The 25,924-nt window shown below is 45.4% G+C and overlaps 2 protein-coding genes across 3 annotated transcripts in view; one reads left to right on the top strand and one right to left on the bottom strand.

Annotated features, from left to right (window-relative positions):
• rgs11 (regulator of G protein signaling 11) overlaps positions 1 to 7,807 on the top strand; it is a 48,380-nt gene extending 40,573 nt beyond the window's left edge. Inside the window, exons 14-17 of the mRNA XM_055650970.1 lie at positions 571 to 709; positions 2,511 to 2,593; positions 3,502 to 3,598; positions 6,454 to 7,807. Coding sequence (XP_055506945.1) covers positions 571 to 709; positions 2,511 to 2,593; positions 3,502 to 3,598; positions 6,454 to 6,657 — 523 coding nt within the window. The 3' untranslated portion in view covers positions 6,658 to 7,807. The remainder of the gene's footprint in view (positions 1 to 570; positions 710 to 2,510; positions 2,594 to 3,501; positions 3,599 to 6,453) is intronic.
• Positions 7,808 to 13,716: 5,909 nt separating this feature from the next.
• pgap6 (post-glycosylphosphatidylinositol attachment to proteins 6) overlaps positions 13,717 to 25,924 on the bottom strand; it is a 44,650-nt gene continuing 32,442 nt past the window's right edge. Inside the window, exons 14-17 of one of the 2 annotated variants that reach the window (XM_055650972.1) lie at positions 24,834 to 24,896; positions 19,154 to 19,213; positions 17,044 to 17,108; positions 13,717 to 13,872 (exon numbers count right to left, since the gene is read on the bottom strand). In XM_055650972.1, the coding sequence (XP_055506947.1) occupies positions 17,089 to 17,108; positions 19,154 to 19,213; positions 24,834 to 24,896 (143 nt within the window). In that variant the 3' untranslated portion in view covers positions 13,717 to 13,872; positions 17,044 to 17,088. The remainder of the gene's footprint in view (positions 13,873 to 17,043; positions 17,109 to 19,153; positions 19,214 to 24,833; positions 24,897 to 25,924) is intronic. The other variant, XM_055650973.1, reaches the window with a different exon arrangement.

Below are 25,924 nucleotides of genomic sequence, written 5' to 3' on the forward strand. Positions count from 1 at the left end.
ATGTTGGTCGGGGTGGGACTAGTGTAGATGGGGCATGTTGGTCGGGGTGGGACTAGTGTAGATGGGGCATGTTGGTCGGGGTGGGACTAGTGTAGATGGGGCATGTTGGTCGGGATGGGACGAGTGTAGACGGGGCATGTTGGTTGGGGTGGGACTAGTGTAGACGGGACATGTTGGTCGGGGTGGGACTAGTGTAGACGGGGCATGTTGGTCGGGGTGGGACTAGTGTAGACGGGGCATGTTGGTCGGGGTGGGACTAGTGTAGAAGGGGCATGTTGGTCGGGGGTGGGCAAGTTGGGTCGAAGGGCCTGTTTCCGTGCTGTTTCACTCTGTGACTCTATATTGGAGAAACCTCACGGGGAGAATCTCCGAACTCCGTACAGACAGCGCCCGTAGTCGGGATGGAGCCCGGGTCTCTGATGCTGTAAACGCTGCACGGCAGCAACTCTACCGCTGGGCCACTGTGGTCGTCCTGAGTGTCATGCTTACTTGTTAAAACATCAATGAGCTTCAATCCTGGGCAGGGTGTTTGCGACGGCCTGCAACATTGATACCAGCTTTCATTTACAGGCAGTTCCTTGCAGCCGGGGCCAGCAGGTGGGTGAATGTGGACAGTAAAACAATGGAGAAAACACTGGATGGTTTACATGCCCCTCATCGCTTTGTCCTTGAAGATGCTCAGATGCACGTTTACACGCTGATGAAAAAGGTCAGAAGCTGCACACTGCACCCATGCACAGGTCTGTAGCTGCATATTGCACCCATGCAATGGTCAACAGCTGCACTCTGCATCCATGCACCGGTCAACAGCTGCACACTGCACCCATGCACAGGTCTGTAGCTGCACACTGCACCCATGCACAGGTCAACAGCTGCACACTGCATCCATGCACAGGTCAACAGCTGCACACTGCACCAATGCACAGGTCCGTAGCTGCACACTGTATCCATGCAATGGTCAACAGCTGCACACTGCATCCATGCAATGGTCAACAGCTGCATTCTGCATCCATGCACCGGTCAACAGCTGCACACTGCATCCATGCAATGGTCAACAGCTGCACACTGCACCCATGCAATGGTCAACAGCTGCACACTGTATCCATGCACAGGTCTGTAGCTGCATATTGCACATGCACAGGTCCGTACACTGCACCCATGCAATGGTCAACAGCTGCACACTGCATCCATGCACAGGTCTGTAGCTGCATATTGCATCCATGCACAGGAGAAACTAACCCCATCCAGTCTGAGGGAAACTCACACAAATCATCTCCAATGTCCCACATATCTAATAGATCTATTTATATTCTGCATAAACAGCATCTTCACCTTAGTGAATGACATGGAAACTCGTCCTTAAATGAAATCTTCTCATTGAAACTCCTACACAGAAAGAACTGGCGGTGAAGCTTCAATCTGGTTACCCCCACCCCTTGAATCGCAGATTACATTTTGTAATTTAAATCACCGTGTGCTAGTAACTACATGTTGTTAACCTTTTAAAATTCTTTGTTCAATTTTGTGCAGTGAATAGTTATTTTATTTGCTTTCTGATTTAACCTGTTCACGGCCAAATTAGTTGTCACTATTGGCCATGACCTGAGTATACTCGGAGGTGGCAGTGAACAGGTTAAAGGTGAGGGTTGGGTACAGAGTGTTACTGCGTGAAGTTACCATCCTTTACCTTAGGATAGAAGTTTATTTATCCCAGGAGGGAAATCAATCTGCCAATAGACAATAGACAATAGACAATATGTGCAGGATTAGAGGCCATTTGGCCCTTCGAGCCAGCACCGCCATTCAATGTGATCATGGCTGTTCATCCACAATCAGCACCCCGTTCCTGCCTTCTCCCCATATCCTCTGACTCCGCTATTTTTAAGAGCCCTATCTAGCTCTCTCTTGAAAGTATCCAGAGAACCGGCCTCCACCGTCCTCTGGGGCAGAGAATTCCACAGACTCACAACTCTGTGTGAAAAAAAATTTCCTCATCTCCGTTCTAAATGGCTTACTCCTTATTCTTAAACTGTGGCCCCTGGTTCTGGACTCCCCCAACATTGGGAACATGTTTCCTGCCTCTAGCGTGTCCAAACCCTTAATAATCTTATATGTTTCAATGAGATCCCCTCTCATCCTTCTAAACTGTACAGTGTACAAGCCCAGCTGCTCCATTCTCTCAGCATATGACAGTCCCGCCATCCCGGGAATTAACCTGGTGAACCAACGCTGCACTCCCTCAATAGCAAGAATGTCCTTCCTCAAATTCATAAAACACAACAGAATACATGGAACATGAAATTAAAGTGAAGATTGCAAGATTGGGGGGGGGGGGGGGGGGGGGAAGGGGGGGGGGGGTCTCAGTCTACCCCACGACAGAGGGGGGGGGGGGGGGGGGGGAGTTGTCCAGTTTGATAGCCACAGGGAACAAGGTTCTGTGCTGCATCTTGGTGGAACCAGTCTGTTGCTGAAGGTGCTCCTCATGTTGAATGTTGATCTTGCTCCTGCAGGATTCTTATCCACGGTATTTAAAATCGCAGATGTACAAGAATCTCCTGGCATCAGCCACTGTTGCTCAGGAAAGCAAGAAAAGGTACGTTGCTATCCACCGTCACCACAAGTAACTGCGGGAGGGGTGAGCTGTGAACAGCTGTCCATGGTAATACACGCTGGTGTACTTCAGAGATCTATTACAATAAATATTAATATCATAGAGGTGTACAGTACAGAAACAGGCCATTCGGCCCATCTAAGATTGAAACAAAATACTGGAGGTACTCAGCAGGACAGGCAGCATCTCTGGAGAGAAGGAATGGGTGACGTTTCGGGTTGAGTCTGAAGAAGGGTCTCGACCCGAAACGTCACCCATTCCTTCTCTCCAGAGATGCTGCCTGTCCCGCTGAGTTACTCCAGCATGTTGTGTCTATCTTTGGTTTAAACCAGCACCTGCAGTTCCTGCTTACACATTCAGCCCACCTTGTCCATATCAACCCAATTAGCATCTCTGTGGGTCGATGAATGCAATCAACCTGGCGTGCACCATCAAATAGAACAAGCTGTCCAACAACATTAGGCTGTGCATGCCACACACAAGAAGAAGCATTCTGGGCAAGTCTCATTTGGCCCATCCCCTCTACACCCTTCCTATCCATATATCTGTCCCAACATGATAATGTTTAAATGTCATTATCACATCTGCAGCTTCCTCTGGCAGCTCATTCCAGAACCGGCCTCCACCACCCTGTGAGGCAGGGAATTCCTAGACTCACAGCTCACTGTGTGAAGAAGTCAAGTCAAGTCAAGTTTATTTGTCACATACACATACGAGATGTGCAGTGAAATGAAAGTGGCAATGCTCGCGGACTTTTGTGCAAAAGACAAACAACAAAACAACCAAACAAATGATAAACACAATCATAACACACATATTCTTTTACATAAGAGTGTCTCATAGAAGTGTCTCCTCGTCTACGTTCTGAATGGTGTGTTTCCGTTTACCAGGTGGCATCGACTGACCAGCCAGATCCCCAGTGGCCAGACGTCCCGGCCCCCAACACTGGACCGAAGGGACAAGGCTGCGACCTCCACCGTGTCTCAGGTTCAAAACTAACGGCACCATTGTCAGGGCTGGGCCTGTGGCCACTCACTAGCGCAGGCTTTGTTACTCATTGTTCCCCCACATCTTGCACCGCGCTGTACTTGGCCAACCTCGACGTTGTACCACAGTGTCAGCAGCTCAAACTTCACTCCAGGGAATAAACAATTTGTTGAAAAGCACCGCTTATAAACAAAATATGCTGGAAATGCCATGAGGGTCAGGCAGCATCTGGATTCAGTGAGTGGAACAAGCCCAAGTCCACACCGACCATCGATCACCCATTCACAACGGTTCTATAAGCAGAGAAACATAGACAATAGGTGCAGGAGGAGGCCATTCGGCCCTTCGTGCCAGCACCGCCATTCATTGTGATCATCGTCCCCAATCAGTAACCCGTGCCTGCCTTCTCCCCATATCCCTTGATTCCACTAGCCCCTAGAGCTCTATCTAACTCTCTCTTAAATCTATCCAGTGACTTGGCCTCCACTGCCCTCTGCGGCAGAGAATGCCACAAATTCACAACTCTCTGGGTGAAAAAGTTTTTTCTCATCTCAGTTTTAAATGGCCTCCCCTTTATTCTAAGACTGTGTGGCCCCTGGTTCTGGACTCGCCCAACATTGGGAACATTTTTCCCGCATCAAGCTTTTCCAGTCCTTTTATAATTTTATAAGTTTCTATAAAGTCCCCACTCATCCCTCTAAATTTCAGTGAACAAAAGCCCAGTCTTTCTAATCTTTCATCATATGACAGTCCCGCCATCCCAGGAATTAACCTCGTGAACCTACACTGCACTGCCTCAATAGCAAGGATGTCCTTCCTCAAATTAGGAGACCAAAACTGTATGCAATACTCCAGATGTGGTCTCGCCAGGGCCCTGTACAACTGCAGAAGGACCTCTTTACTCTTATACTTAAATCCTCTTGTTATGAAGGCCAACATGCCATTAGCTTTCTTCACTGCTTGCTGTACCTGCATACTTACTTTCAGTGACCGGTGTACAAGGATACCCAGGTCTCGTTGCACTTCCCTATTTCCTAATCTGACACCATTGAGATAATTATCTGCCCTCTTGTTTTTGCTGCCAAAGTGGATAACCTCACATTTATCTACATTATACTGCATCTGCCCACTCACTCAACCTGTCCAAGTCACCCTGCAATCTCCTAGCATCCTCTTCACAGTTCACACTCAGCTTTGTGTCATCTGCAAATTTGCTGGTGTTACTTCTAAACCCATCATCTCAATCATTAATGTATATTGATGATGGGATTAAAAGTAACACTAGCAAATGTCTATGTTACCCACTATCCCATCCACTCCCTACACACTAGGGACAATTTACAGAGGGTCTTTAATATGTGGGAGGAAATCGGAGCACCCGGAGAAAACCCATGTGGTCACAGGGAGAACATGCAAACTCCACACAGACAGCACCCGGGTCTCTGGCGCCGTGAGGCAGCAGAGAAACGGTCAACGTTTCAGAACAGGGTTCTGGTTAATTGTTTCACTTTCCACAGATGATGCCTGACCAGCTGAGTGTTTCCTGCATATTCTGTCTTGTTGCTAATGTCCAGCATTGACAGGTTGTCAAAGGATGTTGTAAACTCTCATTTGCCATGTGGACGCTCCAACAGGTATCGTGGAAATGTGTGTTACACTAGCCCGCAAAAACTGCCTTTCACCAACCTTTGCTGTGAGATATGTTTGATGCCAGTACATTAACGACAGATGATCTAGCTCTAGTTAATGTTCCTGCCCCCAGTGTGACTGTATAGTGGTCATCGCTGAGCTGCTCACGGCAGTGTGTGTACTTGTGAATGGCAACCTTGTTCTTAGTTTAGGAAGGAACTACAGATAGACACAAGAAGCTGGAGTAACTCAGCAGGACAGGCAGCATCTCTGGAAAGAAGGAACCGGTCTGAAGAAGGATCTTGACCCAAAACGTCACCCATTCCTTCTCTCCCGCTGAGTTACTCCAGCATATTGTGTCTATCTTCGGTTTAAACCTGCATTTGCCGTTCCTTCCTACACTAATGAGTAACGATTTCCACGTTGGATTCAGCCCCAAGAACGGACACTCGTAAATGGAAAAAAGCACTAGAACCATAAATGTGCGTTTCAAATCTCGAGGAAGGTGCGGAGATGCCCTGAGTGATCAAACATCCTCAGTGAGCGCGTTATTAATGACCAGTGTCCCCACCTCTAGGCCCAATACTATCTGTTGACATCTGATCCTCAACTCAAGCAGGGAGGTATCAGTGTGCAAACTACCCTTGTTGTTAACAACACCCATTTGTGATCTGTGTGTTAATCTGCAGATAAAACGCTGCTTCAAATAAATGTTCTTTCTCACTGGTCAGTGTTCTTCTCATTTGTAAACAATGATGTCTGTGTACAAATAGTTTGTTTTTTCTCTGTGCAACATTTAAAACTGTACAACAAATCAGACTCAACTTATATATTTCTTTCCCAAAATCATATGTTATTACCCACACGGGCGGGCTTGATCCAGGTAAAGGACAGTAGTTTAAGAGGGAACTGCAGATGCTGGAGAATCGAAGGTTACACAAAAAAGCTGGAGAAACTCAGCGGGTGCAGCAGCATCTATGGAGCGAAGGAAATAGGCAACGTTTCGGGCCGAAACCCTTCCGGGTTTTGGCCCGAAACGTTGCCTATTTCCTATAGTGGACATTGTTCAACTCTTTGCATGGAGCGAAGGAAATAGGCAACGTTTCGGGCCGAAACCCTTCTTCAGACAGTAGTTGTTGGTCTGCTTTGTTGTACTGTGACGTAGTATAATAATTCCTTATGACATTGCTGCACCTCATCGCCTCTCCTTTCTTTTATCCCCACAGCTGTGTCGCTTTTCCCACCCTTTGGCCAATCTCGGCGTTTTCACCGGAACCAATATCCCAGATTTCTCCAAGGATGAACCTTCCTGGTCCCAGTCCAGTCTTCCCACCTTTTATCCTGGAATCTTTCCGGCTGAAACCTCCTCCCCTTCCTGCTGTTCCGTCGACCTCCCGAGGTTCTGCTTCCTTGTCTGTCTCAGCATGTGATAAGAGTTATTATATTGTGTTGTGTTTCCTTCTCAACTCAAACATCTTTCACTAGTTAACCCAAGATTAGCACCGAGATCCGATGAAGGTTCCCCCTGTTGCAGATACTGTAAACATAGAAAATAGGTGCAGGCTAGTAGGCTAGATGCAGGAAACATGTTCCCCATGTTGGGGGAGTCCAGAACCAGGGGTCACACAGTTTAAGAATAAGGAGTTGGCCATTTAGGACTGAGATGAGAAAAAAACGTTTTCACCCAGAGAGTTGTGAATCTGTGGAATTCTCTGCCACTGAAGGCAGTGGAGGCCAATTCACTGGAAGTTTTCAAGAGAGAGTTAGATTTAGCTCTTTAGGCTAAAGGAATCAAGGGATGTGGGGAGAATGCAGGAACGGGTACTGATTTTAGATGCTCAGCCATGGTCATATTGAATGGTGGTGCTGGCTCGAAGGGCTGAATGGCCTACTCCTGCACCTATTGTCTATGGTCTATTCGGCCCTTCAAGCCTGTACGTAGACTAATGGTGAGCAGAGAGGGAGTGAGACAACACTATTGCTGGAGTTATCTAGAAATCCAAGAGTTGAATCTTTAACTGAGGATTAAATGTCGGGAATAAGGTGACTGCTGCAAAGCAAAGATTCCATGGAATATTCAGACAAAGTTGGTGCACTTTCTTTTTCCCTATAAGATGTGGGATATTTACACTTTGAAACTGGCAGGTAGGTGGCTTTAATTTGTGGGAATCCAGGCTGATTGTAACATTGACTGAAGTTTAGTGATGACATATTGATCAGTGAAGCTCATGCATCATCCGATCACGCCCTGGAAATGATTAATCACCAATTCTTGCAGGGAATGGGATCGTGTGATCAAGGTGAGTGTTTTATTCTTTAATCTGTTACTTACTGTCACTCCCTACAGAGCAACTGCAAAGTGCCTTCTATGAGTAACTGACTAAGTCTGGTCACGTGAGACCAAAATGCTGGAGAAACTCAGCAAAAATTAGGAGACTGCATCCTGGAATGAGGAATTTCAGCTGCAAAATTAGATGTGTTAAGGGTTTGGACACACTAGCTGCAGGAAACATGTTCCAGATGTTGGGGGAGTCCAGAACCAGGGGCCACAGTTTAAGAATAAGGAGTGAGCCATTTAGAACGGAGACAAGGAAACACTTTCTCACAGAAAGTGGTGAGTCTGTGGAATTCTCTGCCTCAGAGAGTGGTGGAGGCCGGTTCTCTGGATACTTTCAAGAAAGAGCTAGACAGGGCTCTTAAAAATAGTGCTCAGGGGATATGGGGAGAAGGCAGGAACGGGGTACTGATTGTGGATGATCAGCCATGATCACATTGAATGGTGATGCTGGCTCGAAGGGCTGAATGGCCTACTCCTGCACCTGTTGTGTATTGTGAGGCAGCATCTACGGAGAGAATAGGTGACGTTTCGGGTCGCGACCCTTCTTCAGACTAATGTCAAAGGGGGCGGGAAAAAGAAAGGAAGAGGCGGAGACAGTAGGCTTGTGGGAGAGCTGGGAAGGAGGGAGAAAGCAAGGACATCAGTCTGAAGAAGGGTCTCGACCCGAGACATCACCTATTCCTTCTCTCCATAGATGCTGCCTCACCTCCCGCTGAGTTTCTCCAGCATTGGTGTCTATCTACGATTTTTCCAGCATCTGCAGTTCTTTCTTAAACAAACCTGGTGACCACGATAGTTTTATGGAATTAACTTCCAGCTGAAGAAGCTACGGAAAAAATGACCACAACATCCACCAATGAAGGCTGGATAAATGTCCAATTAGGAAACTGGAAAGGGGGAACAGAGAAGATTTACGAGGATGTTGCCAGGGCTCGAGGGTGTGAGCTGCAGGGAGATGTTGAGTAGGCTGGGACGATATTCCTTAGAGTGCAGGAGGATGAGGGGTGATCTTATAGAGGTGTATAAAATCATGAGTCTGGGTGTAAGATGCAGTATTTTAGATATCAGAGCAGTTGTGTCATTCTCATCCATTACTTTGTGAACCAACGTGACATTACCATTGTGACCACAAACTATTCCAGTGGATAACACAATGATCATTTTGGATATATATTTAAATATTAAACTGCTCTTTGCACAGTGGGGTGACATGAAACTAAATATTAATCTTGACCAAATACAATACTTGATTATCAACTCTAATCATAGAGGTCAGGCAGTGGAGAACGTTTCTTGATTATAAAACCAATTCGACTCATTCTGGTGCCGTGTGGAAACTGTTTATATAAAGTTAATAATAAGCATTGCAGAAATGTTTGTTGAATCAAAATCCTCCCTGAAAGATGGTGTTGCATATTCAGCTGAGAGTAAGTAGCAACTGAATTAGACCTGCACTATCTGCCACATCTCCTCAGTCGAGAGACACGGTTATATACCTTTGTTACTGGATTCTTTACATTATTCACAAATGCAACTGTGTAACACGAGAACACTTATACAGTGATACAGCATGGAAACAGGCCCTTCAGCCCAACTTGCCCCTGCTGACCAAGATGCCTCATCGACACTAGTCCCATCTGCCCAAGTTTGGCCCATATCCCACTTGACATGGTCCATTGATTTTTTTAAGATTGTAACTTGGTACACACAAGTTTAGTTTAGAGATATGGTGTGGAAACAGGCCCTTCGGCCCACTGAGTCTGTGCTGTACACTATTTCTATCCTACACACTCAGGGATAATTTACAGGAGCATATTGATCTACAAACCTGCACAGCTTTGGAATGTGGAAGGAGGTTCCTTGCTGGTCACGGGGAGAACGTACAAACTCCACATAGACAGCACCCGTAGTCAGGATGGGGTGAGGTATCTCTGCACCACCTGCTATCCATTCTAGAATAGTTACTAGAAAGGGATATAGAATTAAAGTTTGTTCATGAAAATGATTTGGGCATTAAATACAAATGTCTTTCTGAATGAATGCACCAGATACTAACGGCGTTTTGTTGCTTTTCCCAGTGGGACTGTGAATGAGACCGAGGTCGGTGTGGAATCTCCGAGTTTCGGGCAGGTGGAAGATGCGAGCTCTGCGGAGAGCAGGGGGACGACCACACAGCTCGATGAGTGTGGATGGAATACCAGGTTTTAGCAAAACGCCCGCAACTGCAAGAAACAGCGGCTGGTTTACCTAAAGTGCCTTCATTTATATAAAAAGATGCACTTTATAGTTTTATTCTAGAGTATATTTAAGCAGCAATATTTTCCTTGTTTCATCTTAGTAATTTTTATAACAAATATTAGATGAACATTCACTTAATTACCATCATGGTCCACCATTCTAAAGTTATTTAATTTGTGAAAGATATTACACTTGTAACTCTTCCATTTGACTGCCCCAGATGTCAACGGGTCCATTCAAATCCATCTACATTGTCCGATGTTGATTAAGATGTACAGTGGAGGGTGGAGAGGGGGGGTTGTAGTGAGAGGGGGGTTGCAGGGAGAGGGGGGGTTGCAGGGAGAGGGGTGCTGGTAGTGTGAGGGGAGATATCCTTGGTGTAGCTAGTATGCAAACACAATGCTCCAATTAGTCTACCACCTGTGTGCAGCGATCAGCCACTGACCCCCCACACAGTTGAATGTCAGGAATGTAATGTTTAGCCTTTGCTCGCAGATCACGATATTCTACATTGGAATGATTGTACAACAGACAATAAACTTCCTTTTGTCTAACACTGTGGTATGACTCAATTATACCACCAGGGGGCGCTGCACGATTGGCAGCCCCGCCAACAGTCTGTCTGTTTGTCTATTTTTTATTTTTAGTGTGTGTTAAATTAAGTTTGTGTGAATGTTCTCGGGTTTGTTATGAATGGGGGGGGGGGGGGGGGGGGGGGGGGGGGGAGGGGTTTTGTTATATGTGGGGGGGGGGGGGGGGGGGAGGGGGGGTTATATGGGGTGGGGGGGAGGGGGAGGGGTTTCTTACCTTGTCGGAGCTGCGATTGTTTTCTGGGCCGTATCTCCGGTCACTCTGCGGCCAACCATCGATGGAGCTGGACCCCACCTTGGACTGACCTTGGGCGCCACCGTGGGGCGTGGACTTGCATCAGTGTCGATCCCTTGCTTGGGATCGCTCCAACCGCGCGCGGCCTGCGGACTTTACATCGGGAGCTCGCAGTCTCGGGAGAGGCCGTGGATGTCGGGAGCTCCAACGTAGCGGAAGGTTCGACCAGCCCCGACATGGGGTCTGATCGCCAGCGCGGGGGAGCTGACATCCCCCCGATGTGGGAGCAGATCGCCTCGACGCGGAGCGCCCAAACGCTGCCGGCTACGGGAGCCAAGATCGTCCCGTCAACAGAGGGCTCGAGGCCCCAGACCGCACGAGAGCAAAGAAGGGAAGAGATTGAACTTCCATCACAGTGGGGAATGTGGAGGAGTCACTGTGGTGGATGTTTATGTTAAAATGTGTTTTGTGTGTTCCGTTGCTTTTTATTTGTATGACTGACTTGGCAAATGAAATTCCTCGTATGTTGCAAAATATACTTGGCTAATAAAGTATTATTGTGAGTGAACACATTTTGTTACCAATATCTTTATACATACCATCTCTCTTACATATACAATATTACAACTACTCGACATATGGGGGGACTATGTATAAACACCGCTGTAATTTCTACATGGTGAAACCAAAATGTATAAAAATGGCCTTTATTAAAATCTGACAATGTGCACTTTAACCACATGGGATTTTTTAATATTACAAATCTCAAATTGTGGAGTACAGTGTCAAATAAATAAATGATGGGTCTTTGTCCCAAACATTATGGAGGGCACTGTAAATGTGGAACAAACCTCCCCCAAAGTGAAGCTGCTGTCAAATGTTTCAGATAAAACTATTTCCTTTTTACAAATGGCTGTAACTTGAGGGAAACTCTTTGACCAATTGAATGAATTCTAAAGGGTAATGCAGCGTGACCTCAGTCCAGTGGCCACAGAGATATTTGTAATAAACAGGTGTAATCATGGTGAAAATATACAAACAAACTGTAGATAATAAGGAGTAGGATGTGGACCCACTGTCCCGTTTATATCAACGGGTCGATGGTTGAAAGGGTCAAGAGATTCAAATTCCTGGGCGTGCACATCTCTGAAGATCTTTCCTGGTCCGAGAACACTAATGCAATTATCAAGAAAGCTCATCAGCGCCTCTACTTCCTGAGAAGATTACGGAGAGTCGGTTTGTCAAGGAAGACTCTCTCTAACTTCTACACGTGCACAGTAGAGAGCATGCTGACCCGTTGCATCGTGGCTTTGGTTCGGCAACTTGAGCGCCCTGGAGAGGAAGTGACTACAAAAAGTAGTAAACACTGCCCAGTCCATCATCGGCTCTGACCTTCCTTCCATCGAGGGGATTTATCGAAGTCGCTGCCTCAAAAAGGCTGGCAGTATCATCAAAGACCCACACCATCCTGGCCACACACTCATTTCCCTGCTACCTTCAGGTAGAAGGTACAGGAGCCTGAAGACTGCAACAACCAGGTTCAGGAATAGCTACTTCCCCACAGCCATCAGGCTATTAAACCTGGCGGCTCTGACAAAACTCTGAACATTAATAACCCATTATTTGTTATTTACACTTTATCCGTTTATTTATTCATGTGTTTTGTAGTCAATGCCTACTATGTCCTGTTGTGCTGAAGCAAAGCAAGAATTACATTGTCCTATCAGGGACACATGACAATAAACTTGAACTTGCTTCAACCTGCGAGCCTCGTGACAAACACAGCATCTTGCCTGCAGACAACTCCAGCATTAACTAGTCGTCATTTAACCTTGTGTAGGAAGGAACTGCAGATGCTGACACAAACCAAAGACTCAAAATGCTGGAGTAACTCAGGCAGCATCTCTAGAGAAAAGGAATGGGTGACGTTCCGTGTCTGAAGAAGGGTCTCGACCGGAAAAGTCACCCATTCCTTCTCACCAGTGATGCTGCCTGACCCACATGTGAACATGTATGTTTAACCCAGTGACACTGCAAATCACCCAAGTAGGGTTGGTGGATAGAAACATAGAAATTAGGTGCAGGAGTAGGCCATTCGGCCCGTCGAGCCTGCACCGCCATTCAATATGATCATGGCTGATCATCCAACTCAGTATCCCGTCCCTGTACACTGACTGCTGATTATAAATAGACGCAAAATCATCGCCCTTTGCACTTATTCCTGTAAATGACTCAGTCCGAGACGGTTTCAGATCCATGCAGAATAAACAGTCGAACTTTAAGATCCCAAAGTTTGTTTTGCTGAGTAGGAGATACAAACGTATAATTCAAAATCATTTTTAAAGATTCCTCTGTGTACAGAAATGCCGACAGATGTAAGGACAGATGTCATTCTGTTCTGTAATCTCATAGAACAGACGTAATTTTAAAAAGACATTTGATCAGCTCCGTGCAGAGGGTGAAGAGAATGCAGGGAAATGGGACTAGCCCAGTATGTCAGCATGGACAAGGTGGGCCGAAGGGCCTGTTTCTGTGCTGACAGATCTATGACTGTATAGAAATTGCAACACATTCAAGATATATTTATCCACTGTTTGTGCAAAGAGCAGTTACTCAATAGAGCTGACAATTCGAGCAATAATTTACTGAAACTTCCTCTGCCACAGGAAGATGGTATTTTTGGCAATATTTGTGTTTATATCTCTTTTCAGAAATGTAATAATTTTGCTGCTTTAACTATAAACCAGATAAACGCAAGGCCCCGACCACTGCTGTGATATCTGGTGTAATAAAAATGACATTTAAAAATATGGTCATTCCTAATTACATAATTATATGTATATCTAAAAATAATCCATGGCAACTTTTCCACCATCTGGACTCTGGATAGGTAGACAATTAGAAGCTTTTCCTTGGAATAGTTAAGGATTTTCCTGTCAGATTTCCTCACTGTTGCCGATCGGAATGGAACGGGAAGCAGAAATAATCGCAACATTAAATGCGGAAAAACAAATCCTGATTGTGTGTGTGGGTCGATCCAGTAAAATAAAGATGAAATAAATCTCAAGGCCATCATTATCAAATTGGTAACAAAAAAGGAAAAATATTGATGATTTATTGTAATGATTGATATATGTATCCAGTTACTATTTCTATTCATTGAGATAAACTATCATTTTTCATTGATCTTGCCCCTTTGGATGGGTGGGTACACTTGATTGGTCCCTCACTTGGACAGGGAGATCTGGAAACACAAGATGCATCGACCGTCATCTATCAGATCTAAAAACTTAATTTCAAACTTCAATTGTACATTCCTCAAATATATAACAATGAATGGGTGGATCAGCTAAAGGGGCTGTCCCACTTGGGCGACCTAATTGGACAGTTTAGAAGAGTTTGAAAAAATGACATGTTGAAGACCTCCTTCAACCTCCTTCGACTATGTTGAAGACCTCCTTCAACCTCCTTCAACTATGTTGAAGACTAGCTACAACTAACTTTGGGAAATTTGGACACCGAATAGTAGGGAGTGAAGACGACCTCCCTTCGACTATGATGAGACTATCTATGACTACCCTCGATTCCCTACGACCAACATGCCAACCAACTACGACTAACCCAACGAGTAAAAAAAGTATCGATTTTTTTCCACGGCCACCTTTTTTTTTTACTAGCGTGCATTTTTTTAACATCTTGAGAAAAACGCCACGACCTAGCTGAGGCCTCGAGTACGTGGGGACCACTCTCGAGCATGAAGGAGAGTTACGAAGACCTCCTAGGACCTCGTGTCGACCGTGCTGCGAGAGGGGATAGAGCCTTTTCTGTTGCTGCCCCGGCACTCTGGAACACCTTGCCGCTGCAGATCAGACAGGCCCCTTCACTGTCCATCTTTAAATCCTCCCTAAAAACTCACTTTTATTCACTGGCTTTCGACACTGGCTGAGACATTGTTCCTGTTGTAGTGCTTTTAATGTTTTTTAATTTTTACTGTTTTATAGTCCTGTCGTCTTAATGGTTTTAGTAGTTTGTAATAACTTTTTGTTGACTTCCCATGTACAGCACTTTGTGGTAACTGATGTTGTCTAAAAGCGCTTTATAAATAAAGTTATTATTATTATTATTATTATTATGAGTCGAGGCCAAACTCGCCAGAATGCGTGGATTAGATCGCCCAAGTGTGACAGCCCTTAATCATGCCTCATATTGCTGGCTGTTCTATATGTACACAGACCCTCAGGAATGATTGAGGATTGGGTTTGCTGATGGTAGACACAAAATGCTGGAGTATCTTCAGTGTAAACCAACACTTCCTTCCTACACATTGCGTTTGCTATCGCTGCTTTCACCCAATTAAAACAGTCGCATACATTATCCAAGACCAACCGCAGGTACATGGACAGGACAGGTGTAGAGGGATGTGGACCAAACACGGGCTGGTGGGACTAATGTCGATGGGGCATGTTGGTCAGCATTGGCAAGTTGGGCCGAAGGGCCTGTTTCCGTGCTGCACGAGTCTATGATCAGCCCCACACGGATACGTTAGCGATTGAAATGCTTTGGATGCTTGATGTAAAGTGAGGGGACTGGCTATTGAGCTCATTACGTGAGGTGAACCTTTTGTTGGTCTTTGGATAATGTCTGCAAGTGTTTTAAGTGGGTGAGAGCGGGAATCTAATCTCCAGTCAATTTCATTAAAGTCAAACATATCATGAGGATCTGAAGATCACCAGGACAACCTTGAAAACCTCGGCATTCTTTGTCACTCTGTCAATCAGACATGTTTACCCATCCACCACTATCTACCTGCTAACTAATCTCCCGATCTCTCTTCACCACTCCTCTCCACAGAGTCAGCTCTGCACCTGAAACATCATAACATGAAGGTAGATAATCGTGCTGGAGAAACTCAGCGGGTGCAGCAGCATCTATGGAGCGAAGGAAATAGGCGACGTTTCAGGACGAAACCCTGAAGGGAAATAGGCAACGTTTCGGGCCGAGACCCGGAAGGGTTTCGGCCCGAAACGTTGCCTATTTCCTTCGCACCATAGATGCTGCTGCACCCGCTGAGTTTCTCCAGCATTTTTGTCTACCTTCTATTTTCCAGCATCTGCAGTTCTTTCTTAAACATCATAACTTGAACTTGGTTAATCTATGATGAGCGTTTGTCGGCACTGGGCCTGTACTCGCTGGAGTTTAGAAGAATGAGAGGGGACCTCATTGAAACGTACCGAATAGTGAAAGGCTTGGATAGAGTGGATGTGGAGAGGATGTTTCCCCTAGTGGGAGAGTCTAGGACCAGAGGTCACAGCCTCAGAATTAAAGGACATTCTTTTAGGAAGGAGATGAGTAATTTATTTGTCTGTGTGCGGTGAATCTGTGGAATTCTTTGCCACAGACGGCTGTGGAGGCCACAAGTCAGTGGATATATTTAAGACAGAGATAGATAGATTCTTGATCAGAGCGGGTGTCAGGGGTTATGGGGAGAAGGCAGGAGAATGGGGTTAGGAGGGAGAGATAGATCAGACTGATTCCTGGGATGTCAGGACTGTCTTATAAAGAAAAACTGGATAGACTTGGTTTATACTCTCTAGAATTTAGGAGATTGAGAGGGGATCTTATAGAAACTTACAAAATTCTTAAGGGGTTGGACAGGCTAGATGCAGGAAGATTGTTCCCGATATTGGGGAAGTCCAGGACAAGGGGTCACAGCTTAAGGATAAGGGGGAAATCCTTAAAAACCGAGATGAGGAGAACTTTTTTCACACAGAGAGTGGTGAATCTCTGGAACTCTCTGCCACAGAGGGTAGTCGAGGCCAGTTCATTGGCTATATTTAAGAGGGAGTTAGATGTGGCCCTTGTGGCTAAGGGGATCAGAGGGTATGGAGAGAAGGCAGGTACGGGATACTGAGTTGGATGATCAGCCATGATCATATTGAATGGCGGTGCAGGCTTGAAGGGCCGAATGGCCTCTACTCCTGCACCTCATTTCTGTTTCTATGGAATAGACTTGACGGGCCAAATGGCCTCATTCTGCTCCCATCACTTGTGACCTTATGATCACAATCTCTCCATAAAACTCTTAAACAATCTCTCCATAAAAGGAAATAACGAGCAAGATAGAAAAGACTGATGAAGGAAAGATAAATCTTAAACAAAGTATTTTAAAACATTATGCCTATTTTCATTCCATGGAACAAAATATATATTTTAAAATTATTTTTCACCTCACGAACAAAAGATTGCCGAGGTGAAAAAGGATCTCGACCCGAAACATCACCCACTCCTTCTCTCCAGAGATGCTGCCTGTCCCGCTGAGTTAATCCAGCATTTTGTAGATCATCCGTTAAAGATTTCAGAACACAGTAAATCTTCAAAACAATTCATCTAAAGGTTCAGGTAAATAAACACTCACTTTCCCAATTTGAAATTCATGTGTCACAGTTTTCCACACAATTCTTCAGATAGGTTCTATTTTTCCTGTTTGTAAAGAAATCAGCAGATTTGTAAAGGGATCACATTGACAGGACAATATGGAGCAGATTACACCAGTGAAACGGCCATAGTCTGGGAGGTCCACGCATGGCATCTCATTACGTCATACATGATAGAAGCAGAATGAGGCCATTCAATCTCCCTCCTAACCCCATTCTCCTGCCTTCTCCCCATAACCCCTGACACCCGTACTCATCAAGACTATATCTATCTCTGCCTTAAAAATACCCATTGACTTGGCCTCCACAGCCGTCTGTGGCAATGAGTTCCACAGATTCACCGCCCTCTGATGCTGAAGTCAACATTGATGACAGATAGTCATCGTGACTCCTCAACCATTCGCTGAACTTTAATCAATTCTCTACCATTCACGTTGGGGATACATTGAAACTTCTCCATTTCAATGTCAGCCAATGGTCACAGGGATTAAGTGTTGGTATTTTTAAGAGAGATACAAGGAACTGCAGATGCTGGAATCCTGAGCAAAACACAGAGTGCTGGAAGAACTCAGCGGGTTAGGCATCATCTGAGGAGGGAATGGACGGACAACATTTTGGGTCAGAACCCTTCTCCAGTCTGAAGAAGGATTGTCTGTCCATTGCCTCTATAGATGCTGCCTGATCTGTTGAGTTCATTAGATCAACAGACATAGGAGCAAATTAGGCCATTCGGCCCATCAAGTCTGCTCCACCATTCAATCATGGCTGATCTATTTTTCCCTTCTCAACCCCATTCTCCTGCCTTCTCCCCGACACAGGGACAGGTTTAGAGGGATATGGACCAAACGCAGGCAGGTGGGACTAGTGTAGATGGGCCATGTTGGTTGGTGTGGGCAAGTTGGGCCGAAGGGCCTGGTTCCACGCTGTATCACTTTATGGCCATGGGTTTTTTTGCTTCATTTCTTTAGATGGTGATTAGTTTGAGTTCATGTTAAAATTCACGAGGTTTATTCTGCAAGTGCTTTGTTTTTTAAATGAATTTTAAAATCGTGTGCACTGTGACTATGTTTACAAGTTTGGGAATGTTCCTGAGGGGATTGAGAGCGGGGTTGTACACGTGCAGGAGTAGGACATTTGGCCCGCCATCCATGTTCTCCACATGGAGACCCGCTGAGTTATGGTGCAGCAGCATCTATGGAGCGAAGGAAATAGGCAGCGTTTCGGGGCCGAAATCCTTATGGAAATAGGCAACGTTTCAGGCCGAAACCCTTCTGAGTTACTCCAGCACTCTGTGAAACGTCACCTATCCATGTTCTCCACAGATGCTGCCTGACCCACTGAGTTACTCCAGCACTCTGTGAAACGTCACCTATCCATGTTCTCCACAGATGCTGCCTGACCTGCTGAGTTACTCCAGCACTCTGTGTCTATCTTCAGTGGCAATATACTTGTTCACCATAAACCAATGAGCCATGTTGGTCAAACACCTTGAAAAAGCCTGTAGAAGTATTACTAGCCCAACATACAAGATGGGTCTCGACCCAAAATGTCACCTCTTCCTTTTGTCCAGAGATGCTGCCTGACCCGCTGAGTTACTCCAGCTTTCAGTGTCTATCTTTGGTGTAAGTTCCTTCCTACACATTTTGAAGCATTATCTGAAGCTACCTCTCGGATTCCTAATACATTTTTTCCCCTTCACTTTGAACCTGTGTCCTCTGGTCCTCGATTCCCCTACTCTGGGCAAGAGACTGTGTGTGTCTACCCAATCTATTCCTCTCATGATTTTATACACCTCTATAAGATCCCCCCTCATCCTCCTGCGCTCCATGGAATAGAGACCCAGCCTACTCAACCTCTCCCTGTAGCTCACACCCTCTAGTCCTGGCAACATCATCGTAAATCCCTTCTGAAAACAGATTTTATTCTCATCTCCTCCCCTCAGAATCTACCACACACCCTGGGGACAATTAACCAACCCACTGGCTGTGCTGGAGAACGTGCGGACTCCTTACAGACAGTGGCGTGGTCAGGATTGAACCCGGGTCTCTGGCGCTGGGAGGCAGCAGTCTGCTGTCTCACGTTGGTACTTACTTAATTTGATTCGGAGCATCTTATCCGCTACAGTGGTCACCCACTTTGTCATAGTCCGTCCTTAAAACAAGAGTTCAACATTTAGCACACAATTCTTTCACCTCTCCCACTATAACATATATATTTAATTTTAAATATAAATATATATCATTTTGCACTGATCCCTAAAGCAGTTTATCGTAGTTTACATCTCAATAACTGGCCTCAACTCTAATCACCAGAGTTTTAGAGACACAGGGTGGAAACAGGCCCTTCGGCCCACCGAGTCCACACTGACCAGCGATCCCCGCACACTAACACTGTCCTACACACACTAGGGACAATTTGTACTTACACCAAGCCAATTAACCTACACATCTTCAGAGTCTGGGAAGAAACCCAAGATCTCGAAGAAAACCCACGCAGGTCACGGGGAGAACCTACAAACTCCGTACAGACAGCGCCCGTAGTCGGGATGGAACCCGGGTCTCTGGCTCCGCGAGGCAGCAACTCTACCGCTGCACCACCGTGCCTTCTCTGTGTGTGAAAATATCTCCAGCTCAGACGTGATATCCTGCCAATCATTCCCCGGGTTTGCTTGCTACATCTGCCAATGATCCAGCCCCGCGATACTTTAGACTTTGTGCAACTCAACATCCGCCATCCCTTCAACATCTGTTACTGGTGGAAGTCCTGGTGTCTGTTGTACAAAGGCACCACTCTGAGAGTCATAGGCCCTCCTGCTATTAATGGCAAGAGTTCAGGGACTTGCTTTGTGGTTAATGCTGTTGATTTGGTTTATTATTGAAGGTAGACAACAATGCTGGAGAAACTCAGCGGGTGAGGCAGCATCTATGGAGCAAAGGAATAGGTGATGTTTCGGGTCGAGACCCTTCTTCTGACTGATGTGGGGGGGGCGGGAAGAAGAAAGGAAGAGGCGGAGACAGTGGGCTGTGGGAGAGCTGGGAAGGGGAGGGGAAGGAGGGAGAAAGCAAGAACTACCTGAAATTGGAGACGTCAATGTTCATACCGCTGGGGTGTAAACTACCCAAGCGAACTCTCCTCCAACTTGCGGTGGGACTCACCATTATTGACACGTGTACCGAGGTACAGTGAAAAACCAGCCAGTCAGATAAACACCATGAAGTTTGTACAACAGGCAGAGTGAAGGGAAAGATACAGAGTGCAACGTCCAATAGATTGGTGCTACGGCCAAGAAAGACCGCCGGCATCACCAGAAGACCCCGGACACTGGTCATGTCAACAATGGACCTTACCAATTTCCACAGATGCAGCGTAGAAAGCATCACATACGCAGGCACAATAGCCTAGCTTGGTAACAACTCTGCCCAGCACCACAAGACATCACAGGGAGTTGTGGATGTAGCCGTCCATCACACAAACTAGCCCCCACCCCACCCAACCGGCGACTACATCTACACTTCACGCTGCCTCACGACAGCAAGTTCAAGTTACATTTATTGTCACATACACCGATCGATACAGTGAGATTTGAGTCACAATGTAAGAAGAACACAACACACGATAGAGTTTAACATGGACATCCCTACACAACGGGATCAACGTTCCCCACAGTGAGGGGAGGCACCAGAGTTTAGTCCTCCTCCTCTTTGTTGCCAACATAAACAAGGGCCACTCACACCCGTCATTTCCTCTTCTCCCATCAGGCACAACATGCCAAAACTTGAAACCATGTACCACCAGATTCAGTAACAGCTTCTTCCCTGCTGCCACACGACATAGAACAGAACAGGCCATTCGACCCACAATGTGTATACTGAACATGAGGCCAAGATCAAGTCATAACGGCCTGTGCATAATCCATATCCCTTCACATCGATGTGTCTGTCTAAGTCTCATGACAGCCTCTGTTGTACCTGCCTCCACCACAGCCCCAGCAGCACGTTCCAGGCACTCACCACCTCCTGTAGATCTTCTTTCAACTTTGCCCCTCTCACCTTAAAAGATACAGCTTTTGGTATTTGATTTGTCTTCCATCCTGGGAAATGGAGCCCCTGATGTGCTCTCAGACTACTGTAGACCGCTGGACACACCACCTCGCAAGATAAGGGTATTGTCACCATCTCCCAACCTATCTCATTGTGGCCCATGTACTTTTCTTTCTGTGCACTTACCTGCACTTCCTCTGCAGCTGCATCACTATAGCCCTGTATTCTGCACTCTGCTATCTTTCTCTCGGCACCACATGTTGTACTTGCGTGAGGTGTGAGTATACTCACGTACAGAACCATTCAAACCCACAGCACGCAAACATTTTCACTGTATCTCCGTACACATTCAATAAATCACCAATACTGAGTTAAATTCGCACCTTAAGCAGCACAATAGACAATAGGAGTAGGCCATTCAGCCCTTCGAGCCAGCACCGCCATTCAATGTGATCACACTAGATATAATACGATTCTAGTAGAGACCTCTGATGAATTACTCGTTATTTTTTAAGTAAACTTCATTTCGTGGAAACTCCAGAACATATTTTAACAAAAATCACCAAGAGAAAAACAAAGATTAAAAAAACCATGAAGTTGAGGTGAAAGACGTGGTATGTGGGCAATGCCGGAACAGTTATGTTGAGTTTGCCATCCAGTGATTATTTGTAAATGGACAGGAGGGTGTGAGCTTGTACCGCCTGCCTGCCCTCCTGCTTCACTCATCTCCACCCTCACCCCTGACTCACACAACCCGAACAGTAAAAAATGTCAAGTGACTATCAGTGGTAAAGAAATCTAACTCAACGCTAGCATTTATTTCAAGAGGGCTTGTATACAAAAACAGGGACGTAATGTTGAGGCTCGACAAGGCACTGGTAAGGCAGCATTTGGAATATTGTGAGCAATTTTAGGCACAATATCTGAGGATGTGCCGGCTCTGTAGAGGGTCCAGAGGAGGTTTACAAGAATGATCCCAGGGATGAGTGTATTAACCTATGATGAGCATTTGTCGGCACTGGGCCTGTACTCGTTGGAGTTTAGAAGAACGAGGGGGGAATATCATTGAAACGTACAGAATAGTGAAAGGCCTGGATAGAGTGGATGTGGAGAGGAGGTTTCCACTTGTGGGAGAGTCTAGGGCACAGCCTCAAAATGAAAGGACTTTTTTTTAGGAAGGAGACAAGGAGAATGTTCTTTAGTCAGAGGGCGGTGAATCTGGGGAATTCTTTGCCACAGACGGCTGTGGAGGCCAAGTCAGTGGATATTTTTAAGGAAGATAGGAACAGTATTTTATTGATTAGTATGAGTGTCAGAGGTTATGGGGTGAAGGTGGGAGAATGGGGTTAGGAGGGAGAAGATAGATCATCCATGATTGAATGGGGGAGTAGGCTTGATGGGCCGAATGGCCTAATTCTACTATCACATGACCTTATGGACACACACGAGGCAACTTCCCAGATAAAACAGCGCAGGAGCTTATGGGAAAGTTGTTGGGGACAGGGAGTTGGTGAAAGGCAGCAGGAGATGCGATTAATTCATCAACATCACAACAAAGGAACAGGAACGAGGAACTTCATCATTTAAACATTTAGTAATAAATTCCTCACCATCTTCTGAATTCTAGACCGTGCTAGAATCAGAACTCTAATCTTACTAGAACTATACACACTTCAGCAAGTCCTGAGCTGAATAGCTAGTTGATACAATCCATCAATTTGACCGCCAGCTTTAGGCTGTGCACGCTATACACAAGAGGCTGAATGCAGCCTTTGTGTAATATTTGTCAGGCAATACTTCCTTTTACTGATGTAATGAATATCTGCATTGGCCAATTAAACGTGTGCACTGTGTGTTTGAGAGCTTGCATGTGATCCAGGGGTGTTTGTACTCAAGTAATGTATCTCAATCTGCCCCACACGTGGACAGCTGAGACGTGAGGGTGTAATGGTGGTCATGGTGATCTCCTGGTTAATGGCCTGACCCTGATCTTCATGCCTCTCACCTCCGCTCCAATGGGCAGCATTCCAATCCTCACACGGAGAGCCAGTCACATAACACATCAGATGTAACCAGGTACAAGTCTTACAGCTGCTTCATAGAAACATAGAAAATAGGTGCAGGAGGAGGCCAATCGGCCCTTCGAGCCAGCACCGCCATTCATTGTGATCAGGGCTGATTGTCCCCTATCAATAACCCGTGCCTGCCTTCTCCCCATATCCCTTGATTCCACTAGGCCCCTAGAGCTCTATCTAACTCTCTCTTAAATCCATCCAGTGACTTGGCCTCCACTGCCCTCTGTGGCAGTGAATTCCACAAATTCACAACTCTCTGGGTGAAAAAGTTTTCTCTCACCTCAGTCTTAAATGGCCTCCCCTTTATTCTAAGGCTGTGGCCCCTGGTTCTGGACTCGCCCAACATTGGGAACATTTTTCCTGCATCTAGCCTTGTCCAGTCCTTTTATTAATTTTATGTTTCTATAAGAATCCCCACTCAGCCTTCTAAACTCCAGTGAATACAAGCCTAGTCTTTTCAATCTTTTCCTCATATGACAGTCCCGCCATCCCAGGGATCAATCTCGTGAACCTACGCTGCACTGCCTCAATCACAAGGATGTCCTTCCTCAAATTAGGAGACCAAAACTGTACACAATACTCCAGATGTGGTCTCACCAGAGCCCTGTACAACTGCAGAAGAACTGCTTCATTCCACAGAAGTAGACCCTTGACCTGCTCACTGTGGTACACCACGCGACCTTGTACTGAAGTAAAAGGCCACTCTCTCCACGGTGTGACATCTACCCAAGCACAATAATGAGAAATGCAGCACATTCTTTACTCACTCCCATCTAGGAACCCAAGAGCAGTGAATCTCTCTCCACCTATCCTGATCTCAGACATACACCAAATGATTCACACTGGCCCATAGGCAGCCACTCACAGCGGGTGGATTTGGGAAACAAAGGCACCGTTCAGGGAGTTTCCTTCCAGCAGAGATCCGGCAACTGAAGAACCTCACACACACATTAGCGGTGAGTCTTCATCACATCTTACACTTGTATCACAATTACACCACAGTAGCAACATGAATGAGAGGGTAGACAAAAGTGCTGGAGAAACTCAGCGGGTGCAGCAGCATCTATGGAGCGAAGGAAATAGGCAACGTTTCGGGCCGAAACCCAAAGGGTTTCGGCCCAAAACGTTGCCTATTTCCTATTGCCCATTTCCTTCGCTCCATAGATGCTGCTGCACCCGCTGAGTTTCTCCAGCACTTTTTGTCTACCTTTGATTTTCCAGCATCTGCAGTTCCTTCTTAACCAACATTAATTGGTTGTATAGAGATCCCAACAGGCAACTTCAGTGAATTGATGGCATGTGTGGAGAGCTGTCCTTCAGCTGACATAGCCAGCAATATTCCCTCGCCCATCACTAACTAATCACATGTTTGTGGAGCCTGGTGCATCAATTGACAACATGTCTGCTGCCGAACAGTGCGTGGATGTGAAAACTATTGCCCGTGGAGCACTTTGGAAAGGCCCAAGGAGATGAAAGACATTAGACAAATTGAATCCAATCTTCTCTAATAACTGCAAATCGATTGGCCAAAGTTTAAAAGCATTAACATCTTCAATACTCAACCTTTATCTTAATCATCTGATCTTCAGGGATATTTTGTTGTGACAGACTAGAGAGTTCCCAGGAAGGGTTCTTCCCACCCTGACTTGTTCTTACCCGGTGTGGATAGGACTTTCTGCACGGATGCTGGTGCATGAGCTGCCTTTACCCCTAATCCACCTCAAAACAAGAGCAGATTTAACATTTACTACAGGTAGTTATTGATTTGCAATGTTTCAAAATAAAATTTATTGTATGCTGGTGTTTCATATTATGAATGACATGATACAACGCTTGCATCATTATGATTTAATACATTTCCCCAAAATATAAATACCCATTAAAGGCAATCTAAATAATGGATATGGTCACATAAAAATAAATAGGAGTTTATATCAGAATAAAAGCCACTGTTTAATAGGAAAATTCTATTTCTCACCTTCAAGTTATAGTACATAGAATCTTTACTCATATATACATATAAGAAACTGTCAGTAACGTGCAGAACATACACAGTGTATCAAGTCTGCTCAGGTTTTTTTGGAATAAAAGCTGTTCTCTTCCATTTAATATTATCTTTATAAAAAAGTAGTCACTTCTGCAGTCCAGATTCACAATGAATGCAGCATATAAGTAGTCTAATTTAACCAGTAATGACTAAAACAGTTACAAACACAGATAAAACCAACACATAGTCGACAGCAGCATTTCATGTTCAGGTTGTCTTGTAAAGTATCATTTGTAGATGGTGCTGTTAAATCCAACTCCCTACAGCAAGACCATGCAGATGAGGAGCACCATGATAAACATTCTCTGATGGCAATAGTTTGGGGAGTATAAAGAGAAAATGCATCGCTACAAATTGCAACTGCTACAAGTTGTGTGTCAATGCAACTTGTCCGGATATTTGTGAAATATAAACAGCACAGTGGTCATAAATGAATACCCAGACTGTGATATAACTAGTATGTGCCAGCAGATTTATACTGGTCACAAATGTGTGCAGGAATTAGAATCTTTACCAATCAAACAGCACACCACAAGAAGGGGATTGTAACTGGAGAAAAGTGCTTTCCATGTTGCGTTTTGTTTTCAGGAAGTGTCAAGTATTTATCCACTAATAATTACATCATGGTCGCAGAGAAAGACTTCAGTGTTGAGAAAAACTGAAACTTCTGCAACAGAGATTCTAATGAACCTGTTGTCAT

The sequence above is a fragment of the Leucoraja erinacea genome, chromosome 20, assembly GCF_028641065.1.
Source record: "Leucoraja erinacea ecotype New England chromosome 20, Leri_hhj_1, whole genome shotgun sequence".
In the NCBI taxonomy this organism is placed as follows: domain Eukaryota; kingdom Metazoa; phylum Chordata; class Chondrichthyes; order Rajiformes; family Rajidae; genus Leucoraja; species Leucoraja erinaceus.